Source organism: Cupressus sempervirens, chromosome 1 (genome assembly GCF_028749045.1).
Source record: "Cupressus sempervirens isolate cs-2001-9-10 chromosome 1, ASM2874904v1, whole genome shotgun sequence".
NCBI lineage: Eukaryota > Viridiplantae > Streptophyta > Pinopsida > Cupressales > Cupressaceae > Cupressus > Cupressus sempervirens.
Genome location: NC_143118.1, coordinates 397,606,554 through 397,633,773, shown reverse-complemented (window position 1 = coordinate 397,633,773; position 27,220 = coordinate 397,606,554). Strand labels below are relative to the sequence as shown.

The following is a 27,220-nucleotide window of genomic DNA, read 5'->3' as shown; positions in this document are numbered from 1 at the left end:
CTCTTTCTTTTTGCAACCATTTTGTTATTTGCCTTGACCCCATCAAGTGGTATCAGAGCGGGTTTTCCTAAGTGTGTAGACAAAGCGCCGACTGTGAGGCAGTTTGCACCAGGACTGTGTGGTTGTGGATTTGAATTAAGAAGATGCCTCCATGAAGAGAGCGTGGTGGAAGGGTCAAAGCTATTAATCTTGAGGAGGTTAGAGCCCTCCAAAGGCAGGTACAAGCGTTGCAGGAGGAGCTCTGTAGAGGAACAAATGTTACTATAGGTGACGAAAGTGAGGACGACAATGAAGAAGAAGAAATTGGACCAGAAGGGGAAGTTGACAGGGAAGTTCTAAATCAAGTAGAGGAGAGGCTTTTTAGGGCCATTACTAAGTTTGGGAAAAGACCTACAATTTATGTGGGTGTATTTTTAGGAAATTTGAAACCAGATGAGTTGATCGACTGGATCAATGAACTAGAAGAGTACTTTGAGTATGAAGATATTAGGGATCTAGATAGGGTTAAGTTTGCAAAGGCCAAACTGAAAGGACATGCCAAAATCTGGTGGCAAGAGGTTCAATTGGAAAGAAATAGAAGAGGAAAGGAGAAGATCACAAGGTGGGATCGCATAGTGGACAAACTAAAGAAGCAGTTCATTCCTATTGACTACGAGCTTGATTTGTTTAAGAAGATGCATGGGTTAAAGCAAGCAAGAAAATCAGTCCAGGAATATATAAAGGAGTTTTATCAACTTCTAATTAGAGCAGGGCATGCAAAAGCAAATAAGGAGAAGGTTTCTCATTATATCAGTGGGTTGCGACCTAGCATCCAGGAAGAATTAAGTCTGGTAAGAATGACCAGCATTGAGGAGGCATACTAGTTTTCCCTACGAGTTGAAGAGAAGCTAAATAAAAGGTTTGAAGAGAGACAAGGAGGGCATGGTCAAGGAGGAAGGGGTAGTGGTAGGTCATCTGGAGGCCGAAATGAAACCCAAAAGAAAAATGAAGATGTGTGTACTAGCAAGAACCAGAGGAATGAGGGTTTCAACCGCTCCCATGATCAAGACTTTGGAAATCAGAGAGGAAGAGGTAGAGGACGTGGATAAGGAAGAGGAGGCTTCTGCGGTACCTATTTCCATTGCAATGAAGAAGGTCATCGTGTCTTTGGATGCCCTCAACGACAAGGAAGGATATATAGGAGAGCTAAGGGTCAAGCTAGGGTTGCTCACGTGGATGAGGATGCACAATCATCACATTTAGAGGATACAGAAAGAGGAGAGACTTTTGTAACTGAAAGGGTCTTACTAAGTGGTGAGATTGAGCCAAGACAAAGGAGGAGTTTATTCCGTACCTGGTGCAAGTGTGAGGATAAATATTGTGATGTGATCATTGATGGTGGTAGCACTGATAACTTGGTATCAGAGGAGATGGTCTCTAAGCTGAAGCTCAAGAGGGAGAAACACCCCCAGCCCTATCAGATTGCTTGGGTGAAAGATGATCATAAGGTCCTGGTAAGTGAACAATGTTTAGTGAAGTTCAAAATTGGGAGTTACCATGATGAAGTTCTCTATGATGTTATTCCAATGGATGTTATCCATCTATTGTTGGGTAGACCATGGCAGTTTGATAGGCATGCAGTACATGATGGTCATGCAAACACATGATCTCTAACAAAGGATGGAGTTCACCACAAACTGAAGCCCATGAAAAAGGAATGCGAAAAGGTATGTAGCAGTGCTAGGATTTGTCTTGTTGATGGAAGGAAGTTTTTAGATGGAATGAAACATCAGCGTATGTGCTATGCTTTGATTCCTAGGAAAGATAAAGAAGGTAGTAGTGAAATACCACATGAAGTTTTAGATTTACTAGGTGAGTTTGGAGATATCATCTTTGATAATGTTCTAAAAGGATTGCCACCGGTAAGGCAAATCAGTCATCAGATAGATTTAATACGAGGAGCTATTTTTCCTAACAAGGCTACTCACAGGATGACTCCTACTAAAACTGAGAAGCTAAATAGACAGGTTCAGGAGCTATTGAGGAAGGGGTTGATCCGAGAGAGCCTGAGTCCATGTGCAGTACCTGCAGTACTGGCACCAAAGAAGGATGGAGAGTGGAGGATGTGTACAAACTCTCGAGCTATAAATAGGATAACCATCAAGTATCGGTTTCTTTTGCCAAGAATTGATGATCTTATGGACTACTTGAGTGGAGCTCAGTACTTCACAAAGATAGATCTCAAGAGTGGCTATCACCAGATATGAATATGAGAAGGAGATGAGTGGAAAACTGCCTTCAAGACCAAGGAGGGTCTTTATGAGTGGTTAGTCATACCCTTTGGATTGACGAACACCCCAAGCACCTTCATGCGGCTTATGAATGAGGTACTTAAGAAGTTCTTGGGAAAAATTGTTATTGTTTATTTGGATGATATTTTAATTTTCAGCAAGACTTTGGAAGAACATTTATTGCATAATCATAGTGTTCTTGAGAGGTTGAGGGAAGAGAAACTATTAATTAATCTAAAGAAGTGTACCTTTGCTAAAAAGGAATTAGTCTACTTGGGATTTTTTATATCACTTGAAGGTCTCAAAATGGATCCAGAAAAGGTAAAAGCCATCTTGGAATGGCCTACTCCAAGGTTTGCTACTGAGGTAAGATCATTTCATGGTCTGGTTAGTTTTTACAGGAAGTTCATTAAGAATTTCAATGGCATATGTGAACCCCCGACTGACACAATAAGAGGGGATAGAAAAAAGTTCAAATGGACTGCAGCAGCTGCGAGAAGTTTTGAAATGCTAAAGAAGAAGGTGACAGAACAACCTGTGTTGGCACTTCCAGATTTTAGAAAGGTGTTCCAGGTGGATTGTGATGCTAGTGGCAGGGCTATTGGGGTTGTATTAAGCCAAGAAGGTAAGCCTATTGCATATTTTAGTGAAAAATTGAATGATACGAAAAAGAAGTATTTTGTTTATGATCAAGAGTTCTATGCAATAGTTCAAGCCTTAAAGAAATGGAGGCATTATTTATTGCCAAAGGAATTTGTTTTCTATACTGATCATCAGAAATTACAGTACTTAAATAGCCAAGGTAAATTGAATCAAAGGCATATAAAGTGGGTAGAGTTCTTGCAGAGCTATACATTTGTGTTGAAGCATAGAAGTGGAAAATCTAACAAGGTTGCAGATGCACTAAGTAGGAGACAGTTGTTGCTTACAGTAATGCAGGTTGAAGTAGTTGGGTTTGATGAACTCAAGAATCTGTACCTTGAGGATCCTAATTTTGCTGAAGCGTGGAAAGCTTGTAAAGAGCTTTTTGTTGTAGATAGAACCAAGTGGCTAGACCATTTGATTCAGGATGGTATGTTGTTCAATGGCAGTCAATTGTGCATTCCAAGTAGTTCCATGAGGGAAAATCTGATTAAAGAGAAACACAGTGGAGGGATGGCAGGACATTTTGGTCAAGATAAGACCATTGTCATTCTCAAAGAACATTATTTTTGGCCTCAAATGTCACAGGATGTGAAGAAGTTTGTACAAAATTGCCAAGTTTGTCAAGTGGCCAAGGGATTTAATCACAATATTGGACTATATCAACCATTTCCTATTCCATCAAAGCCATGGGAGGACATAAGTATGGATTTTGTTCTTGGATTTCCAAGGACACAAAGGGGTAATGACTCAGCATTTGTGGTGGTTGATAGGTTCTCCAAAATGGCACATTTCATTCCATGCCACAAAACTCATGATGTTGTCCATATTGCAGACTTGTTTTTCAGAGAGGTGGTAAGACTACATGGTCTTCCAAGGAGTATAGTTTTTGACAGAGATACTAAATTTGTGGGGTATTTCTGGAGAACATTGTGGAAGAAGTTGAGAACAGACTTGAAGTTCAGTTCTACACATCACCCATAGACTGATGGACAGACTGAGGTGGCAAATAGAAGTCTGGGCAATTTACTGAGATGTTTAATTGGGGATAAGCCCAAGGGGTGGGATTTGATTCTACCACAAGCAGAGTTTGCTTACAATAACTCTGTAAATAGGAGTATTAGTAGATCACCATTCCAAATTGTATATGGAAGTAGCCCAAGGACTACACCAAAATTGAGGAAGATAGAGCAAGGGGAGAGGACAAGTGTTGAAGCTGAAGAATTTGTTGAACATATCAAGCATCTACATGAGGAGGTCCAGGCACACATTACCAAGATGAACCAATAGTATAAAGTGAGGGCTGATCAAAGGAGAAGACATAAAGAGTTCCAAGTAGGGGATCTAGTCATGGTACACTTAAGAAAATAAAGATTTCCAGCCGGTACTTACAACAAGCTGAAGATGAAAAAATTTGACCCCTACAAAATTTTGAAGAAACATGACTTAGGAAAGGCATATGAAGTAGAGTTGCCAAATATAATTCACATTTCTCCAATTTTCAACATTGCAGACTTAACAGAGTATCATGATGATGGTGTAGATGAGGCGCTGATGTTAGAGCCATGTCCAATTCCTAATTCTAAGAAGGAGGAGATAGAGGAGATTTTGGATAGTCGTGTGGGTAGGAGTACCAGAAATAGGCAGTATGAAGAGTATCTGGTCAAGTGGAAAGGACGGTCGATAGAGGACTCAACTTGGATATCAGCAGCTGAGGTTTCTCATTTGGGATTTCCTCTACCATTCATAAAGTGACAGGGTCACTTTTCAATCTATCTTGGGTGTCTGATGTAGGAGCATCTAGAGGTATAAGGGAAATCCTGTCACCCAAAAAAATGTACTTAGACTTAGTTTTTCTTTCATGTGTTTTCATTTCTGGATACCCATTTGGGTCAAATAAAGGTTCCAACTCTCACAGTTCCACTATTAGTGTTCTGGGTTAGAGTCTTTAATCACCTTGGGATATGTGTAAATGCTAGAAAAATAGGACTATGTAATTGAGCCATCATTTTGGTGAACTATAAGGTTTAAATTGGTCGGATGATTATCATTTTAATTTAGAGCATTCTAAAAAAAGAATCAGGTCAAAAGGCCCCACGGTTTGAAAGTTATCGCAGTTTTTTGATTTCTGGAGACATCCTAAGAATGCTTCAAAGTCAGGTTAGGGGCATTAAATGACCTCAAATAGGGCCAAAAAATTGGGAACGAGTGAAGCTTGTCCATAGGGCTATAGAGCACTTTGAGAGATTTTTGAAAATGTTAACAGTTCGTCAATCAGAGCTACGGTTCAAAAGTTATGCCTCTCAGAAGTTCGGTTACCATTTCTGGATTCTTCTAATTTTGTGTCGACTTCTAATGCGACTTTTGGAGCCTTCTATTTGGTCAGTGGATGCCAACTAGCACTTTCTAGAATGTATTCCTAATCTTTAACCCTTTGGGGTTTATTTAAGAACATTTCTGGCATTGTAAAAGGCAGTTCGGAGTGGAGTTTGAGAGGAGGTACTAAAAAGAGAAATTATCTCTAGATTTATACTATTGTAAACCCTTAGGGCATGTTTTGAAGTCTATTTTCTCTGTACTGAATGTATTAGCATATTTACATAGTTAATATAATTTTCCCCTTTCGTGTTGTGTCCATTATGTTATTTGCCTTGATCCCATCACTCCTCCAGTTCATTGATCCAATCGATCAGCTCCTCTGGGTTAAGATTTTTTGAAAATGTGGGAACTTTAAACTTAGGTCTTTTTCTAATCTTGGAGATGGCCCTAAAAAGCCTCTCTTCCTTTGGGTTTAGAATTGTCTCTGGTTCAGTATTTTCTTCTTCTTCGTCCTCCTCCTCACTTTCATCTCTTATAGAAAGATGTATTCCTCTGCTCATTTGTTCTTCCAATGCTTGCATTTTTCTTGGAGGGCTCTAAAACCCTCAAGTGAAACACCTATAGCTCTTCTGCCATGCTCTCTTTATGGAGGCATTTTTGTGCTTTTGCTGAAACCCTAGTGCAAACTGCCTCACAATCGATGATCTGTCTACACACTTATCCCAAACCATGGTCCTAGTGTGAACTACCTCACAGTCGGCAATCTTTCCACACACTCAAGGACTCTAGCTCTAATACCACTTGATGAAGGGTTCTCCCCTTTATACCATAAACCATAACAAAAACAAAGAAACAATAGCAAATGCAAGAACAAAATATGGACTTCTTATTTGTGTCGTCAATGTAGAATTATAGAATTCACAAGTATAATATGCTAACTGACATGGGTGCCTTCATTATAGTAATTTGCAAGACTAAGTTGTGAACTACCACCCAGAGCTCTTCCAAACAATGTTATGGTCTTTCTCAAATAGAAAATTTTATGCTGCTTGAGAAGGTTCTAGACATTGAAACTTAATACCTAGGGTTGATAGAACCTAACAATGCATATAGAGTTGGCCAAATACATCTTTGACATTTATTTAAGAAATTTTGGGTAGCCCAACTTTGGAAGGCCATAACTCTCAAACCATTGTTCTGATTGGCTATTATAACCACTTTTCAAAAACACCAGCTCCTAATCTATAGGCTCAATACCACACAAATGCCATTCCATCAAGTTTTCGGACCTCATCTGGGCACTCTAAGGCCTCCAACAGTGAGCCTGAAGATTTTTTCCCTAAATTTTCCACCAAAAATTTGCAATAACTTCTCTAATACTTAAGTTGGAGCAATGAGATTTTTATGGTAGGCTTATAACTCTAAAATGAACCTTCATGTAGAAAATGAGAACATTTTGAGCTCATATAACAAACTTACTAAAATAGTAAGCTCCTAGAAATAGTAACCACCCTGTCTACTAGTCTTTATTAAAATTGAAAAAATTGAAAAGAAATTTTTTTTTTTTTGGGTGATGCAAGATTGCTCTTACATCCAGGATGCTCCTACGTCAAATCTTCAAATAATTAAACCATGTATTTTGACTCAACCATCTACTGTAATCACTTCTAAAATGTGTTTCCTAATGCAATTCTCAAAAACATGTCCATACTCTTGACAATAGTGACAATTGTACCTTGTATTGTAATCCCAATTGTAGGATTTTCCATTATGTTGTACCTTTGTCTTCTTGTTTGATGTCCACTTGACATTAGATATGCATTCATATGCTTTATGTCCATAATTCTGACAATTGTGGTAATACCCTTCAATCTTTGTGTGCTTAAGGTCTTGTCCTACATTGATGTACCTAATGTCCTTAATTGTTGCACTTATGATAGTAACCCTTAAATTTCTTCTTAGGGTTCTAATTTGCATTGTCGCTCCTACAAAGATTTGTTGTATGACCTAACTTTCCACAATTATGACAAGTGGGTTTGTAGTTCTTACCTTTGTTGTTTCTTTGTTCACTAGTTTTAGATGATTCTCCTTCCTCAGTACTGGTGTATCCCAATCTAATAGTATCATTGATGGATCTAGGAGATCTCATTAGTTTCTCAAAGTATTTGATGGCTTCATTGGGTTTGTTGAAACTTTCAGCAAATTCTTTTTCTCTTCTTAGTTCATTTCTCAGTTGTTCATTTTGCATCTTCAGGTTTGTGATCTCAATGTCCTTTCCATTCAATTTATGATTTGTAATCATCAATTGATTCATTGTATCTAGTTGCATGTTAAGAATCTTTTGTACCTCTTATGTCTTCTCTTCCAGTATGTTGGTCATTGTTCTTTTTTTATCTTCAATCATGACCTTGTCTTCCTCAACTTTCTTTTTCTTCTCGGTCACTTCACATAGCAATATTGATTGGAGTTCTTGTTATATCTTAAGATTTTTGACCTCTTCAGTTAGGGCATCATTCCTTTCCATCATATATGCAATTGCTACATCAAATTCACTTGAGTTTCCATATGCAAACAATTTAGTAGTGTCTGTTGGGTGATGTGACGCGCTCCCCTGCCCACAGGTGGTTAATTATGTGGTGTTCCATGTTCACTAACAGTCATGGCTTTTGGTGCAACGGCAAGTGGGCCCAACAATTGGTATCAGAGCCTGGTTTTGGCCTGGTCATGGGTTCAAATCTCCCCGGTGCCTTCCCGACCCGCGTAAGCACCTAGTATGCGCGTCGAGGGGGAGATTGTTGGGTGATGCGACGCGCTCCCCTGCCCACAGGTGGTTAATTATGTGGTGTTCCATGTTCACTAACAGTCATGGCTTTTGGTGCAACGACAAGTGGGCCCAACAGTGTCTTCCTCTTGGTAATGTGTGTCATTTTCCTCAATAGTTATCTCTTTCCTTCTCTTCAATGAGTGCTCAACTCATCTCTTGCTTCATTCAACTGATGTAAGATAAGCTAAATTTCAATCTTCTAGTTATCAATAACCTTTCCCAACTTGTAGACTTCCATCTTCAAGATCTTTCCTCAAAGCTAAAAAGCTTTCCTTTCTAGAGAACAAGGCTCTGGCACCAATTGTTGGAATTAACAATGGGATAGTAAACTCTGAGAGGAGGGTGGGGGGAACACACATCCATAAAACATTAACCATTTTTTGACTTCAAAACTTTAACCATAAAACATTCAACACACATCCATCTCATAATTTATCATGTAAACTAAAATAGAAAACTAAACATGCTCATCCATAGCATGAAATAAATAACACACAAAACAATAAATTTGTTACCTAGAAACCCTCCAATGAGAAGGTAAAACTGGAGTGGGGATGACACCAACAAATCTTCACTATTGCAGTTGTAAAGTGTATCCAACGAAGGTTAAAATTGTCTGATCACGAACTATGATCTACCTTATGAAAGGTCTACCCTATTAAATGATTTCAACACCCTATTAAAAGTGTACCTTGTTAGAGAACTTCAACTTGCAATAAAGTAAGCACCATGTTAAAAGATTTACAAAATCCTATTAGGACTACTCGATTAAGAGATTTTCATTGATTTGCCTATTAGAATGTTTTAGCCTTGATCCTTCGATTAGCACCTCTCTGTTGGATATTAGATCTTATCTTTCCTAATGTGTCCTTGAACCTCCTAATTAGATGTATCTCTTATGTCCTTTAACTACTCTATTTTGTTCTCTCTAACTAATTCTATATTTCATTTCTTTCTCACAACCTCCTTAGTCACCATGAATGCTCTCTCTATACTTAGCATTCATCCTTCTCTTCCCATCTGCACATTACAAACTCTTTAGGGTTTTCCCTCTTTAAGAATACTTAGGTGAGCTAGGGTTAGGTAGGAATCAATAATTTTGATTCATTCATTTTGTCATTTAGAACATCCCTTAATCTGATTGGTTGCATGCACTTCATAAGGATTCTCAATATACCTTTGTATATATCTTCTAGAACTATAAAACAATTCTTAAGTCAGCCCAAAAATGATTTGCATAGGAGTTTGTGCCATTACAAACAACTATGTCCAAAATTGTTTACTTAGCACTTGAAAGCTCTGTTGCTTGACATCTATTACATCTTCAATGTTGTAACTTGTCTCCTAAATGACTCGGCATACTCTATTTTACTCGGCATATATGTCTTGCTTGGCACTTGAGTGACTCAGCACATACCATCTGCTCGACACATACTAATGCTTGGCACTAATTTCATATATTGCTCAGTACATATAGTGTTTTGTTAAGTAATGACTTAGGTTTTTTGTCACTTCCTTTTCAAAACCAAAATGAGATCAATAAAATTGTTATTATTTTGGTTTAAACATTTCAATCGATATACAGGTAGTCATTTTAGTAGTATATTTAATATTTTTTTAACTAGAAGAACATGATGTTGTATGGTAGAAAATTTGTCTCTATGGCTTATAGACGGAATCTTATGTCATTTGACTCATTTTTTGTTTGTTACTAGAAGATGAGATAACATGTTTGCTAGAATCTAGTTGGATTTTTTTGGGTTGGGTATTCTATTTTTTATATTAACGGTAAGGTAGTTAATGTGTTGGTAATGTCTTGTTGTCAATGTGTTGTGATTGAACAGTTTTTCAGTGATGTACTACGGGTCAGCCTCCTTGTTTTGGCTACTATTAATATCATAAATACTTTAAGTCAATTTTCTAATTTTAGCAAATATAATCTTATTATTTTTAGCCAAATCAAAAAAATCTCATTAACATATTGTTTGATTACAATCTTAAATCTTATTTTTGTAAATATAAGAAATATATATTTAATATAAATCATTAAAACTTTTTGACAATAAAATAAAATAGATTCTTATATCTTTTATCATTCTTTTGAAGATATTTTCTTTTTACACAATTAAAGAAAATAATTCTAATTAATTTTGTATCATAATTTTAGGATAAACGTCTATCATATCTTCTTTTTTATCATAGAAAATTTTACTTCCAACTTTACAGTCATGTACACTCCTAGTTGAGGTAGATATTTATTTAATGTCATGATTTTATACCAATAAATTTTTCTAATTTCTCTTGTCTAACCTCTTGAACTATCTACATTAATCAGGCATATAAGAACATAGGGCATCATAGACAAGACTTTGTAGTGACAAATGTATTATTATTTTCCCTTTTTTTTTAGTGGATTGCTAATACAATGCTGATATATCCAAGTTAGGAGTGTTTATAAGTTGTTTACATAAATTGCAATATAGAATGTAATCCATTGATTTATCAGAATTTCTACTAAATAGAGTTGAGGTGCAAGTAGGATGAATGTATCTAATTTGAACATTGGTTATAACTCATGATGTTAAAGATGAATTATTGCAACTATAACTTAATTCCTTCATACAACAAGATCTTTAAAAAAAATGAACTTTTTGGCTACATTCTTTAAAATCCAAGATTTCAAGAAATGAGTTATGGAGTATTTAACTTGAAGAACTATGCAAAGCAATACATTTTAAAGGCAATATATGATTTGAAATAAATAGGAACTTTGACACATAACATACATCTTTTCATACAATAAACTTCATTTTCATTATCAAATTATGAGATTTACATCTTATGATCTATTTCTTAGATCTTCGTCAAGTTACAAATTCATCTTCAACATGAATGCAAAATACAATAGATGGTATTACAATGGAGAAGTCTCCAACCACAATGACTCAAGAACACCTTCAATGCTCCAATTCCAAGATTTCTCCATCATAAGGACCTATCCAAAATCTACAAATGTACATAGAACTAACCATGGAGATCTCACCTCCCATCCTAGGTCTCAAAGAGACTACCCACCCAGCTAGGAGAACCGATAACCAACAGGTGACAATCAATTCAAATCACACAATATATAACATAACAAAAACACCAATCCAAGGCTTGCATAATGGGATTCACCTTGAACTCATAACAAAAGGGTGAAGGTGGACTACCATGTAAGAGATTACCAAATATAAAACATATAATAAACATGAATTTTCCAAGGCTAGAATTCACATACAATTTCCATACTTTCTTTTCTTGATCTCTCCCAAAGCAAGATCAATAACATTGGCATGCAAGGGCCCATACAGCTTCCATTTCTTCCCTCTTCTCTCCATGAGAAGAGACTCTACACTTCCATGGATTCTAACTAACCCCTTCCCCAATATTTGGCCACTTCTTCCCTATCCAAGGGTGAGTAATGCCATTACATCCTTCACAAAACTCCCTCATTCAAATTAGAAGATGAACACAATAAGCATGAAATCAAACCCAAAATCTCATTCACTTACATTACAACAACATAAAATACATTGAGCACATATTCAAGAGAATGAAATAAGATACTAATATATGTGTAAGCAAGAACAAGAATTCCATGGCAATGGAGGTGACCAACCTTCACAAGTTTTATGGTATAATGATGTTTGAGAAGAGCCCAATCCCTTTTGCTTTCTCTTGAATCCAAAACCCTAATGCCTCTAAGATAGAGAGTGGGTGAACTCCCCATCATTTCTCCAAGGTCCCCTTAAAAATGCTTTTCAAATCCCACCAACCTAATAGCATCCTAGGCCATCAATTTGTCCCCTACCATAATTGCAAGATTGGAAAGGAGTGTGGATTTTGAGAAAAATTCAAAAGTTCACTCTAATTTCACAACATGAGGAAAGCATTAGAGGGTCCCTCAAGTCACTAGGGGGTTCTAGTAGTGTTAGAAAAACTTAGATACTTGGATTTTTCTAAAATTGACCCCTACAACCAATTTTTAGCCTTTAGAAGTGACTAGAAAAAAAGTGAATTCAAATAACCTCATTGGTGGAGCTTTACAGGTATCTCCCAATCAAAGGGGGTTTAATTAAGTTCCTAATAAGTTAGTTAGGTTTAGGGTTACATTGCCAAACTTATTAAACATGTTGTTACATATACACATGACAAGTGTCAAAGTGACACTGTAAGATAACATTGTACAACATTGACATGTCACTAATTACATAGTGAAATCACCTACACGTACATACAATTTATGATCACGAATTAAGTCACTTAATTGTAATGAGGTTTGAGTCTCTTCATAAGATTCAACCTTGGCTTTATAGTTTGTACATATGGTTGGTTACTGATTCTCTAATAATTTCCATGGTAATTTTCCTGCACACTCAATTTGAACATCAGTAGCTCAATAAAATCACATGTATATATACATTTATAAATCAAATTGCATAATCAATTGACTGAACATTCTATATTCTCATCTTACTAAATTTTTCCATTTCTACACCTGATAAATGTAATTGATTGCATAATCAGAATAAAATAACATATTCATCAATTCAAATTAAAATACTGAAATAATCATCATAATGCATGCATATACCTAAAACATCATAAACATCATCAATACAGCATACTAAAGTAACCATCACATGGCATAAATGATACTAATAAATGTCTAGTCCATCGAATATAATGTCTCAAAATATTGAATCATAATGTATCAAAATAAGTGTATTAGCTAAGTTATGATGGGTCAAGGTGAGGCCTCACACATAATCTCTAAAATCAATATAAGAAAGCTTGTGCTCATATCGTCATTTACTAAAATGTTTGAATATTTGTGTAATCATGAGCTAGATATAGTGCTACAAAATTGAGATCCAACATTACAATACAACATAAAGAAGAAGATAGGGACAATAAACACCTCACGAAGAAGAGGAGGACAATAAAGGCCTCACATGCAGTAGATGTAATTGTGTTGGTTTGATTTTATTTACATTTTCACTTTATGTTTCCATTTATTAGGATCAAAATTTTACATGAGTCTAAGGTTGTGTGGTTTCCTTTTTATGATTTCAGTTTCTAAGGTTGTGTAGTTTCATTTTTATGATTTCAATTTTCCCTCTATTTCTTGGTCTTTATATTTTGGTGAATTTGATACGAGTATATGCCATAACTTGATCAATCTTTTTGAATTTTACAAATTTTGAAGGCTACATGATCATTTACCAAAAATGCAAAATCTTTGCAATAGTTTGCCTAGTTCAAAATGCATTCTAAGTAATATGATGTGTTTGAAGGATCACTGCTATATGTAAATAAAATGTTAATGCATTCATATAATTTGTTATCATTTTGCAACATTCATAACTACATATGTATGAAACAACACTATAGGTCCTCTCAAATAAGTATCACATTAGTAAATCAAATACCCCCAAATACCCCATTTCTCTCTTATATAGATTATTGCATAGTATAGACTAGAGGTAAACTTGAATTTTTTGGGATTTTAGTTCTCTATTTTCTCAATTCCCCAATTCATAGAAAAGGGTTTCCATGTTACAAATCATTAAAGGATTTGACAAAGCTAAAGCATGTAACACGTATGTTACATGATCACTAAAACATATAATTTCTAAACCTAAGTGTTTGTTTAAGATAAATAGTGTTTAATTTTTTAAGCTCATGGTGAAAATTTGTATGTACATCTTTGATACATTTGAATGTCTATTATACCATCCAGATTAGTACATGATGTATCCTCCCACCTAGCTTTTATGAACAATGATAATAAGTAAATCTTTTATTCTATGTGGTAAGATTTTGGCTATTTCTCTTACTTGTGGAAAACTTATGGTGTGCCCTTTATATTTAAATTGACCTCCAGTTGCATGTGTAACTTGAAGAATGGGGTTAATGCATGCTATCAACATTTCTTCTATTTGTGTTAGATTAGAAAGTTCCAATGGTTGTGGATCAAGATCCATGTTGTTTGATGTTGAAAATTGATGTTCATTCTTTTCTTGTCAACATCAATGACAAATAGGGCCTTCAGGGACCCGTACAACCTTCATTGTAAGATAAATTTCTTCACAAATGTAGCACATACTCGACATATCAAGTTTATCTAGTCCATTTCTAAACATTATTTGTAAAGCCCTCAAGTCAATCCCATTATTTTCAATAGTATTGATTGTCCCCTCATCCATTCTATTTTGTGTTATTTTCAATTGTCTTTCTCTTCTTATTTGAGATGACAACTCCTCTTGTAAATTATAATTGCCTAAATCAACATTCATAAGATCTTCTACTCTATGAGTTGGTGTTTGTAGAACATGATCTATTGTCATACAATTTATCCCATCAAAACTAAACCCACCATTTTCATGAGCTTGAACTTGTCCTGATTTGTTTCACGTTTACATAGTTGTATTTGTTGTATTTCTCTTTCATTCAACTCGTCTAGGTTCATAACTCTTTTTGTTTGTCTTCTCACTATATTTTGATTATCCTAAGATGTTTGTGTAAGATGTGCTCTCATCTCATCTGCATGTTGTCTCATTTCTTCTTCAATCTCTTCCATTGTCATAGTTGCCCTACACTTGACATGTCTTTCTCTATCAAGTTGGTTTCGATGATTTCTTTCTTCTTCTCTTTTTGCATTAGTCATTTGTTCAGGTCGTCGTCTCATATAATTCCATGAATATTCTCTGCGTTGTATTTGTTGCTCTTCATTTCTAAGACTTGTAGCTTCCTCTCTTTGAGCATTATTCCTTTGTTCACATTGTTGTATCATATAATTCCAAGCATATTCTCTTCGATATTGTCTTTGTTGCCCTTGATTCTCAAATTTTAGTCTTGGACGAGGCATTCTAGAAAATGTGAATGTGATCACTTTAAAAGTACTAGGATTTAAATTAGTAATCTTTCACAAACAAATAAAACATAAAATATATTGAAATGTTTATTATTTTAAATATTTAATAAATTTAATATCATCCAAATGTTTTTACTTATAAATACATTGCACTATATATTTATTTAAATTAAATATTAAGTATTTTGTTGTACATTCTATTGTTTAATTATCAACAAAATATAAAGCATCAAATGAAAAGATATCTATGTTAGATTTAGATTTGGAAAAAGATATCTAAGGTAAACCTAAAAGTTCTTTTAAAAGTTGAATATATGTAAATATTGAATACATGTTGAATATCAATATTTAATCTTTTATCCAATTTCAAATTTGAAATCATTTTAATTACAACATCGCATCATTAAAAGTATCAACTTCCCAATTTCTAAATAAACTCTTATCCATCTCCACTATTTTAAAAATATATTTAATTCAACTAATCAAATTTAATTTTTAACTAAATCTAAACCTAATTATATTGGTAAGCTTATCATCCTTATTACATATCTAAACTAACAAAGAAAAATTATTTACATTATTTTCATAAAAAATATTTATGAATTACAATTATTTTATTTCAAGAATGAATTTGTGAGCATCTCATATTAATATTAAATAATTTTATTTCAAGATTTAGAAAACATATATAACTACCAATGAATTAAGAAGAGACAAGTATTAATACACATTGCATCTCATATTAATATTAAATAATTTCATTTCAAGATTTATAAAACATATAAAACTACCAATGAATTAAGAAGAGAAAGTATTAATACACATTGGAAGAAGAAATTATGAAACATTTGAGTAGATATATTAAATTTTAGTTTTGAATAATAACACAAATTTCATCAAATGCATATTGGACATATTGGAATAGATGTATTAAATTGACAAAAAAATATTTTTTAATGCACATGAATATAAGAGAATATTTATGAAAAGTAAATATATGATATCAACTTTTAACATTGGTCCAACTTTTAATTTTTAAGCTAGAAATTCCAATATCAAATTTTCAAATTTAAAATGATTGTATAAACTTACTTTCTTGTATTTGTATTGTCGCTCCACTCTATCTTCTTTATAAATTTAAATATTGAAATGTGTAAATTTTGAAATGTATATTCTATATTTATATCATTAATTTTATCCAATGCAATGGTTCATTTAATACAATATTAGTCGACCTTAAATTTTCAATTTTAAAAAGTTAACATTAACACACCACTTCACCTCCTCATTCTTATGCCTCTTCGCGTATGAAAATATTATTGAACTTTATATTAAAAATATATAATTATTACAAATGAATAGTATAGTGTAATTTTATTTTAAATTATATGCAAATTTCAATACTTTTTTTTTTAAAAATATTTATTTTATATAACCATCATTTAAAATCGCTTGATGTCAAGTATAAAATGATTTCAAACTATACATTAAAATAATTATAAAGATATAAATTATATAATAAAATGTGATACAAATTAAATATATAAAGATATAGTAACTCTATTTATCTATTAATTAATTGTTTAATTAAAAAGAAATTTTCAAACCACACTTTAAAATTTTGAGTGGTGGTTAAAAATATTTAAGATTTTTTAAAAAAATTGAAATTTAATTTTTTTAAAGTAAAATAGCAAACGCCATGAGGATAAAGGAAGATAGTAGTTTTTTAAGTTTACCTTATTACTACCTACTAACACATAAAATGTCAAAATGCCTCTATAGTGATGTAAGTAGAATTGCCTACAGAAGACAAAAGTATGGTGACGACAAAAGTATAGAGATGGACATGGATGCAGCTATCCTCCAGACAAACTGTACAGTCGACCAATTTTCAAAAAATCAAAAACATCATAAATTTTTCTAAAAATTTCAGCATTGATCTTTGTGTAATTTGTAGTCAAAAACAAAAAAAAAAATTGGAAAAAAATCAGAATCTGGAAAAAAAAAGTAGTTTGACTTTATTTTGTTTGAAGATTAGCCTATCTTTTGTCTGAAGATTAACCTGTCCCAGTGAAGATTAGTTGATGGGCATCCAACCATGTAGAACCCTGGATTTTCTAAATGGTGACATCATGTCCCCTCATTCATACACCATGTTCTGCCCTCATTCAATGAGTCCACATTTTTCCCTTTGGTACATCTACCCTTCCAATTTGGGAAGGAAATTATTTATCATTGCAACATAGATGAAACAACCAACCATCAAAAGCTCCACTTGGACACATCTATGTGACATTGAACCTTGATCTTCCTACAGAGATCGAATTGAAGGTAAGTGATCTCAGCTTTATGTTGCATGCTAGTGGATTATGAAAAAATAGCTTTGTTTGTAATGTCCCCATCTTTTTAGCATATCAGTGGAATTCTTAGCCTTCACATTCTCCAAAGGCTAAGTGGAGAAATAAGGAGAAATTGATTGAATTAATTCCTTATAAAGTTCACAAAAAAAAAAGTGACTTTATATTTAATTTATTTAATTTATTAGACAATGCATTAATTATTGGAAGGGGGAAGCGAGATCTCAATGATAGGCAACAAAAGTGGGTGAGCAAGTTACAGTCCTATGACTTTGATATTACATATTTTAAAGGGACACAAAATGTAGTTGCTGATGCTTTATCACGTAGGCCCCATTTGAGCTTATTGACAGATATATCAGAGGATTGGAGACACTTGATCCTTACAGAGTATGCGAAGGATGCGTGGACCGCTGGATTCATAGATGGAACTATTTAGGACAGCATATACACCCTTGTGAATGAGCTCATCATTTACAAAGAGCGGATATTTTTGGTTCTAGGCTCAACAATGAGGATGATGGTTCTGAAATCTTTTCATGATTCACCTATGGCAGGACATCCTAGTTTCTACAAGACATACTGGCAGATTAGAGAGTGCTTCACATGGAAAGAGCTCAAAGCAAAAGTACTTTAGTATATTAGGGAGTGTCCCACCTGCCAGCAAAATAAGCAGGAACATTCCTATCTAGGTGGTTTACTTCAGCCACTTCCAATTCCTAATAGAAAATGGGAGTGTTTATCTATGGACTTCATCATAGGGCTGCCTAGAGCCCAAGGCAGGGACTGCATATATGTGATTGTGGATCGCTTTATGAAGTTTGTACACTTCTTTTCGATCACTGCTACACAAGTGGCAAAGTTATTCTTCAAGGAGATATTCGGACTACATGGCTTACCTCGAAGGATTGTGAGTGACAAAGACAGCAAGTTTATGAGTCATTTTTGGCAGGAGCTATTCAAGTTGTGTGCGACAGAGCTCACTCCAAGTACTAGCTACCACCCTCAGACAGATAGTCAAACAAAGATAATGAATAAATGGGTGGAGGGATATCTCAGAAATTATATAGAAGGGAACAGAAGGCATGGGTAAAGTGGATTTATCTCTATGAGTATTGCTACAATACTACTTATCACATGTCTATTCCAATGTCACCCTTTATGACCCTATATGGGTATGAGGCACTCCATTTTATGGATCTACTTTTAAGTGATAGTAGAGTGCCCAGTGCAAGTGATTTGTTATAGGAGAGTAAAGACATTGTTAAGACTCTCAAGGATAATATAAGCAAGGCATAGAATCAACAAAAGCAGTATGCAGACCAGAAGAGGACAAAGTGGACTTTTGAGGTTAGAGATATGGTGTATCTTATGTTGCAGCCTTACCGTCAATCCACTCTCAAGAAGAGTGGTGCCGAGAAACTTAAGCCACGATACTATGGTCAATTCAAGATTATTAAGAAAGTGGGAGAGGTGGCTTATGAGTTAGATTTGCTAGCCGAGAGCAAGGTGCACAACATTTTTCATATGTCACACCTCAAGAAGGTGTTAGGACATCATATTTTTCCTTCTACAATGCTCCCACCCTTGGATGATGAGGGAAAATTGATATTGGTGCCAGAGGCTATCATTGATTTCAGGGAAAGGAACTTGAGGCAACGCACTATAAGGGAGTATTTGGTGAAATGGAATGACCTGCCAGTAGAGGATGCGACATGAGAGAATGAGGAGATTTTGCAGCATCCGGACTTAAAGTTACTTAAGGACAAGCAATTTTAGGGAGGGCAAACTATAATATCCCCATCTTTTTAGCATATTAGTGGAATTCTTAGCCTTTACATTCTCTGAAGGCTAAATGGAGAAATAAGGAAAAATTGATTAAATTAATTTCTTATAAAGTCAAAAAAAAAAAAAGTAACTTTATATTTAATTAATTTAATTTATTAGAGAATGCATTAATTATTGGAAGGGGGAAGCTTCTAATAATTTAATTTTATAGAAGCACAATTAATTATTGCATTGCAAGGGAGAAGCTTCTAGCAAGTGCATTAATTATTGGAAGGGGGAAACTTCTAGAGAATGCAATTATTAAATATTTTATTTAATTATTGTATTCCAAGAGAGAAGCTTCTAGCGAGTGCATTAATTATTAGAAAGGGTGAAACTTCTAGAGAATGCAATTATTACTAAGGTTTCCGATTCAGTCAACCATTTGAGGTGGTGAAATATCCATTGAATTTGGTATTTAAGAGAGCTTCAATTCAGGAGTTCTATTTGTGCTTAATTGGAGAAAAGATTTTGGCTACTAAAGTAACCATGCACGATGTCGCGCTGCAATATCTGTGTTTGATTCATTTCCATTCTTGGGCATCACTATTATCATTGCACTTCATCAGCATATGATTTTGCTATGATAATTCAAAATCAAAATTTTGGCATTATTGTAATCATTGTTTTGCATCTAGTTTCCATGTATTTAGACTGATAATACCAAAAGAATTGCACTTGCATATTAGTTCCTTGTAAGAGGATACTACATTGGTATCAGAGCTTGCTTGCAAAGTGTTTGACAAAATGTCAAACAACTGAAGTATAAAGATTTTTGGTGTTTGAAGAAGTTATACCCTCTTGAGGATATTACATTGTTGCAAATGATCACTCACTTTTACGCTCCATTGTCAGAAGTTGCACACTCCAAACACAATGTGATCCCTTCTTGTCCTTTGAAAATTTTTGACAGGTACGAGTACACTTGTTAATGGCCTTGTAAAGGATTTGGCAATATCATCCTATAGGACTGAAAAGAACATTTGTTAAGGGCCTTGTTAAAGGATTCGGAAAATATCATCCTACAGAACTAAAATCTTGACCCTTGATCCTAGCAATCTGGCAACCTCGGCAACCTCCACAAGGTATTTGTGAATGCTTTCGGTAATTGTGAATGCTTTCGGTAATTTTGGCAAGGTAGAAGTGTAGTGTTCTAGATCAAGATCTAAGCCACGTGAATATTATATTTGCACCTCCAAATTCAACACAGATCTCCAAAACAAAAAATGAAACCTATAAATTTCACAGCCTCTTCAAATTTATTCAGTCAGAAGTATCTCGGGATTTAATTATTGAATATTTAAATAATTTACCCACCACTTGTTATCTAGATTACTTGAGAATTTATATTGTATTAATTGAATATTCTAGATTAAGACAAAAAGAAAGTTCATTATCCTACTTTCACATACCATTCTATAATATAATGCTTTTATATTACGTTGTAATCGAGTCAAATTGAATCATTCCTCTAAACTTGTTTAAAAGAGTGCTCATAGAAGTTGGTATGTTTTCCATTGGAAGTGAAGCCCAACCATAAAGTTAATTTTGGATTACAAACTTCATTAACTCGTATAAAAAAGGTCTGCCAAAAATCAAATTCAAATCGATAGCAATCCCCTAAACCAGAATATATGCAGCGTTTTATTCGGAAACTCAAAACTATCCTATTCATCGTGTTGCTATTACTGCAGACACCATTGTATTCATCCCACATTCACCATAGCCTCGACAAAGTTTGTAATAGCCATGTTCTCCCCACCGTTTACCCCATGAGTTCTTTATGATCCAGTAAGGTCTATATCCCAACCTTAATGGCGTGAACCCTCTTTCTCCATATCCAACCAGCAACACTCCATGATTTACGAACCGTTTGCTGCAAATCAGAGGACAAGAAACCCCTCCAATGTATGTTTGCATGAATGCTGCATTCAACCCAACTGCAAAAGAACATAACTTGATCAAAATTTTGAAGTGCATTGTATTTTGTGACACCATAATCTCCCTGTGGAAACACATGGGAAAACCTAAGGAAATTAGGCATAAGAAGAGGGGATGCCAAGAATTACTCCCAAAATCCCTAATGTGAAAGTGAGAAAGGAAAACAAAATGGGGAGAAAAGTGAGGAAAGATACTGAAATTTTAACATTGATTCAAGGTAGGAAAAGATATATATACATACCAGCCAAAGGTCCATGCTTTACGAGGTTAGCAGCAATTTGGTTTTCATCAAGAGGGACATTGGTGAAATTTTGGACTTGCACAGCTACCTTTTCAGGTCTGAATTTGCAGTTTCCTGGAGCTCCAGTATATGGATAGGTTTTCTCTTCTTCTATGCCTCCAGCTTCTATGAGATAATTGTATGCATTTGTCATTAGTCCCCCATTGCAACCGTTATCACAAGCCTTTTTGTTCTGAGGATCACACTGTTAGAATAGAAAAGGTTGTACATTAGAACGATGCTTCTCTACCAGTGTTTCAGAATCCAATAGCGAAATGGCCATGAAATCAGGCTTGCAAATGCGGGAACTACACATTTCAGTTTTCACCTTGTGATCACAATCAATAAGTTGCTGCTCACTGAGGCTTAAGAGATTTCCAGTGGCAAGAAAGTTTGCTCCTTCAATAACTCCGGTGGTACTGAACGCCCAACATGAACCACATGTTCCCTGCCACCATACTTGTGTAAAGATAATCAAATGTAATAACATGCAACAAAATACTAAAAGATATACCTACAAAAATCTCTGGCTAATGCTTCAGTTTGAACAGAATATTAGCTGTAACAGTGTAACTTGGAAGAATTCACACATAATCAAAAAACTTCGACTAGCTTCCGTGTTGGTATAATAATAGTTGCAATGAAGAATATCATCTGCAGATTCCTTCATCTTGAAATAACCTACAAACAAGTCATAATTGAATTCCTTGATTTTGATTTTGTTCTTATCACTCATCTATAGAGACACCATTGTGGGGAAACTGTCGGTTTCCTTCGCTGCCATTTATTAACCAGATATGATGAATAAAATTAGAGCACTGATTTCTTCTCAATTCTAAGAGGCAACCACTAAACTTAAATCCGAGGAAAATATTAGAAATCCTAAGAAATGGCATGGCAATCACTAAAATGATGAATCATTCCAAACCGAACCCTGGCAAGGATCAACAATCAGATATATTTGAAACCTTCATATACCTGATTACATCGTGAAAATCTAATCCACAAGGAAAGCCTTAAGCTTGATCGTATAACTGGGGAGTTGTGCCAGCATTAACTGAAACACAGACGGTTTTAAAATCACACACTTAAACCTTCATTAAAGTGTTAAGTAGTCAAAGTTGACTAATTTTTTCAAGCTTAATTAATGTGTGATGTGTGATGTTTAAGGGTGACCACTGAAACAGGGGACTCTGTTGCTCTATTACAGGACAAGATCATTTCTTTGTTTGTTGCTGCTTAAGTGCTATGGACGTCATATTTCTAGTTTTACCCAAAGGAACCAGCAAAATCATTTTCTTATTTTTATTAATTCCATCCAATGTTTTTTTTTTTTTAAAAAGATGTTTATTGACATGTTCTGTTGAAGTGTCTCTACACCTACAGCTTAGAAAAAATAAAGCATGATACTAACTCACTGGTTAAGGCTCCTAAATTTTCTTATCAGCAACCATCGAGAAAAACTAGGTAACCACTCTCAATGGAGCTGTAGATTTATCCAGCGACCATTATCACCTTAACAAACTCATATAAAGAGAAATATTGAGAAGATGTCTCTAAAGGAGATTCATCATTCCTATAATATAAAACAGTTTTCAGCAAACAAAGTAATTGATATTTTTTCCGGAAGTTCCTACCATACATAAAGAGATTGAAAAATGTTTTTAAATTTCAAAACCAACAAAATATTTCAAAATTTCATATTCATGTGATTGATTGTTTGGGACATATACTTGAAAATGAAGCCATTTTCACTTTGGAAAACCTTCATTTTCTGTATGCAGAATCGCTATTTTGGGGCAACTTCTTTGAAACAAGGCATGCAACCAGAATACTGATTTCAAAGTTCAAAACCATTACTATTAAATGAATAAAAAACTGATTAAACCGAGGCTTCAAAAAGAGTACTGAAGCCCAAAACTAAAGTTAATGGGGTTAGACACTAAATTAATAAATACCCACCTGCATTTTGACCTGAGACACAGCACCCTTCTCTCTCCAATCAATATTAGCAGGCAAATCATCAACAGGCAAAATCTCAGTCGCAGGGGAGCCATTCATCAAATTGTGGGGAACATTCAGCAAACCCGTGTAACGAGATTCAAACTCCTCCTCCGTCAGATCAGAAAACGGCGTTATTCCATGAACAGCAGTGGGATCCAACGCCTGGTTCTCCATCGCCCTCATCAAATTCTTCTCGAATATACTCAGCCTCATTCCATACTCTTCTACCCCGCCATACACTTTACCATGTTCAGCTATAAATTTGTCGAAGAGAAACCTGAAATTCCAGTTACCGTTTTCGTCAATTTGATCAGTCACCTGAGAAATGAAGTCATTGTGTGCAATTGCACAGTGGAAGAGTAATGATAAAATTATAAGTGAAGACATGGGTCTGAAATTTCGACTCTCCATGGATAGCGAGCATTAAGAAAAATTGCAGTTGAAATTTAGCTTCAAAAGTGGAAGTAATGGGGTATTCTGTTTGGAGAAGAAGCGGCATTGCCTGTCCTAACATGATCCAGATGGCAATATATCCATCATCATAGTGACTCTTGGCAGTTGTTAGAAGTGACAGCTTGTATCAAACCGCCTCATTCTTAATGACCCAACCTTCATGCAGTTTCTTCTAGACCTGTAAATACTTTTAACAATTCAGTAAGCAAAATGTATAGTTACCTGGTAAGGGGAAGACTAATGCTTAAACTTTTACTAAGATCGGTAATCTAGTGTCCCGTATACACAAAGGATCGCTATTAGCAGTGGAATGCAGAGTAAGAATGATAAGGTTGATGAAGACTGATGACAAATTTGGAATTGAAGGTCGCAGTATGACAAATTTGGAATTAAAGGTCGCAGTTAAGGTTCGTTTGGTTGCAGAATTGAGTAGGAATAGGAAAATCTAAATATTCGAATTAGTCTATTTGACAGTTATGAAAATATAAAATTGGAATTAGAATTTGCCTATCCTAATTAACTCTAAAATGAGCATAGCAGAATTCTTAAAGAAAGATGGAATAAGAATAGTTTATTCTTATTCTAATTTTTAATAAATTCAATTTGATGGGTTGTTAGGTCCGTGACTTTGTCGTTTGATTGTATTTTGTTACTCAAATACATTTTTGGACTATTTTCTCTGTTTATAATAAGACATAAACTAGGTCAACATTATTTAATTTTTAATATGTGTTTTTTTTTTAAGTAACAAAAAAGACTAATATCAGAAATTTGATATCTTTTTTAAACTTTTATAAAATTATCTTTACAAATAAATCTTGTGTTTAGTTTTATAATTAAAACTATGTTGAAAGATTATTTATAAATCATATTAATGATCTCAACTTATTTGTATTTTTGTTTTCTTAAATATATTTAAAAATAAAATTATTTTAGTTTTCATCTTATACTCATTAAGATAATTTGATTTCATTTAAAATTAAATTTATAATATACAATATAATATGTCCTTTGAATTTTGATGAATTTCAAAGGTTGTGGTATATCTTTCACTTATAAAGTCAATTTAAAAAATAAAATAAAAGCTAGGTAAAATAATTTGAAATTTTTTTAAAATAATAAAAAAATGAGTTTTTACAATAAAAAATCTTGTTTATTTAAAATATTACCAAACTATTAAAAAATATTAATTATTAAAATTTTAAAACAAAACTTATTCCAATTCCTATTTCAATTGTTGCAACCAAACATAGAATATGCATTTTTTGACTCCTCTTCTAGGTCAACCAAACAGGTCCAAATGATATTCCATAACTTATTTTAAGAATGCATGAATAGCATAAGAGAGCTTATTCAAGCATAGATGAATGTCACATTCGGCAATTCTTGTAGCCAAAGAATAAATTTAAAACTATCATGTTGTAAAATATATAAAAAATTTGAAGAAAATTATATAAAAAGAAAGGGGGGATTTTGGATAAACATTTAACAGTTACATACTTCACAATAATATTTTGTATTGAGAAGGTGGATAATTGTTTAAAAAATAAGATATAATCCTCAACTTTAATATTTGATGAGATATTAAAAAAGTGAGAAAATAATAAATATTAATGATGGGTAAGTAAAATAGTGCAAAAAGTTTATTAAAGGTAAAAATTTAGATAAAATATATTTTATTATCTTAAAATATGTTTTTGATATTATAAACATAGTAAAAATAGATTTAAATCTTTATGACAATAAAATAGTAAAAGAATTAAAATGAGCCTTAGTCAAAACATAAAAACTTAAACAAAACTAGCCTTAAAGCAAAACAATATGCAACATCATTAAAGAGTATCATAACATTATTGATATAATGTTATGATTAACTCATTTCCCGTACAAAGATCTTTGACATGGTTGCCCCCTAACCCCATATCTATACTCTGAAGTGTTAACTATATGTAGCCAATCATAGGAATATCTAATCTTGACAATAGAGTTGTTACCAATTTTTATTATCCTAATGATAGCTTGTTGTTTCTACAAAATCCTGGAAAAAATATTTCCCATATGATGGAAATAGTGGAGTTTTAGATTAAAATAAAAACAAGTTTTGAAGGGACCCGAAACCCTTTAACAAAAGCAAAAGATCAGCATTAAGTACTACCAAGTTTTATAAGGACTTGAAACCTAGAGTAAATCAAAAAACATAAAAAATCAGGTTTTACAAGGACCTAAAACCACAAGTTTAAACCAAACACACCCAGGTTTTACAAGGACCTGGAACCTAAAGCTTAAACAAAAGCTAGAAAATAAAAAATAGAACTAGCAACACCATACGGACCAGCAACCAGCATGCCAGTAACCACAACTAGCACTTACAGTGACTCTTTAATAATCTTCTCCACCTCCTTGCTTGCTTCTACAATACTCTAGATAATATCAACCGTGGCAAAATCAAGAACCTCAGGAGCTTCAATCATCTTTTTCCTCATACTTTGCCTCGTTCTTTTACTAGGCCCTCCTGGACTCCTAGAAATAGTGGAGTTATATTGTATTGTTTTGACTTCAAAACTTGCACGTGATAAAATAAAATAAATGATGGTTCAACATGGTCCTACTCCTCATTGGATTCCTTGAGGTTGGAAACAAATTAAAAACAAAGAAATCATGAGTTATCTTGGCGTACCACTTGGTATTGAGGTGTCTCTCAAAGACAAGTGGAATTGGTACCTTAATAGAGTTAGAAATAAGCTTTTCAATTGGGGAACTAAATTCTTATCTTTGGGTGGGGAAATAAAAGGTGTCAACAATTTTTTTCTTTCTACATGTACTACTCCTCGTGTTGGATGCCTTCAAAAAAAGGGTATGAAGATTTAGTCAAAATTATTCATTAATTTATTTGGGCCAAATGGAATGGTAATAGAAGATGCATATCTACTTCATGGACTCATGGCATCCATACTATATGTAAAGTTGGTTTGAGACTTATAGATCAAGGATGTGAGGGTTTTTATGGCTACCAAGTGGATTATTAGAGTTTTCCCTGGCAAGAAAGTGTGGAAGATTCTTATACAAAACCACATTAAATTTTTCACAATTAAGGGAAAATGGAAGCATGTAGGATGGCTCGATTTAAGACTTTGTATGCTTCTTTATTCTCTATTAAATTTGTTCATTTCGTCCTATCTATATGAAAGGTTTGGTATCATAATTGTTCTCTTTTGAAATTAAAAGAAAACTCACTCCAACATGGATTCAGTTTCTTCTCATCTACTACTTGGTGGAATAACGATATTCTCTATTATGCTCAACCTATTGCTTTAAACTTTCCAAAACCTTTCAACAACATCTTCAAAAGGATACAATAATGTTGGATCTATAAATGAGACTTTC

The 27,220-nt window shown here is 34.0% G+C and overlaps 1 protein-coding gene across 1 annotated transcript; it reads right to left on the bottom strand.

Annotated features, from left to right (window-relative positions):
- Positions 1 to 20,801: 20,801 nt before the first annotated feature.
- Positions 20,802 to 23,794, bottom strand: LOC149577967 (putative cysteine protease RD19D). The gene is made up of 4 exons (XM_089795061.1): positions 23,342 to 23,794; positions 21,708 to 21,827; positions 21,341 to 21,584; positions 20,802 to 21,098 (listed from the first exon to the last, which is right to left on the bottom strand). Exons 1-4 carry the CDS (start codon positions 23,792 to 23,794, stop codon positions 20,830 to 20,832), a joined length of 1,086 nt encoding a protein of 361 aa, XP_089651187.1. The 3' UTR covers positions 20,802 to 20,829.
- Between the last annotated feature and the right edge of the window lie 3,426 nt (positions 23,795 to 27,220).

Bases quoted from the DNA above. Each gene is read 5' to 3' on its own strand.
- LOC149577967 (XM_089795061.1), bottom strand. From the start codon at position 23,794: ATGGAGAGTCGAAATTTCAGACCCATGTCTTCACTTATAATTTTATCA. The intron at 21,585-21,707 runs GTGAAAACTGAA...CTATTCTAACAG, and splicing joins TTATTGATTGTGATCACAAG to TGTGATCCTCAGAACAAAAA. The intron at 21,099-21,340 runs GTATGTATATAT...GTTCTTTTGCAG, and splicing joins AAAGCATGGACCTTTGGCTG to TTGGGTTGAATGCAGCATTC.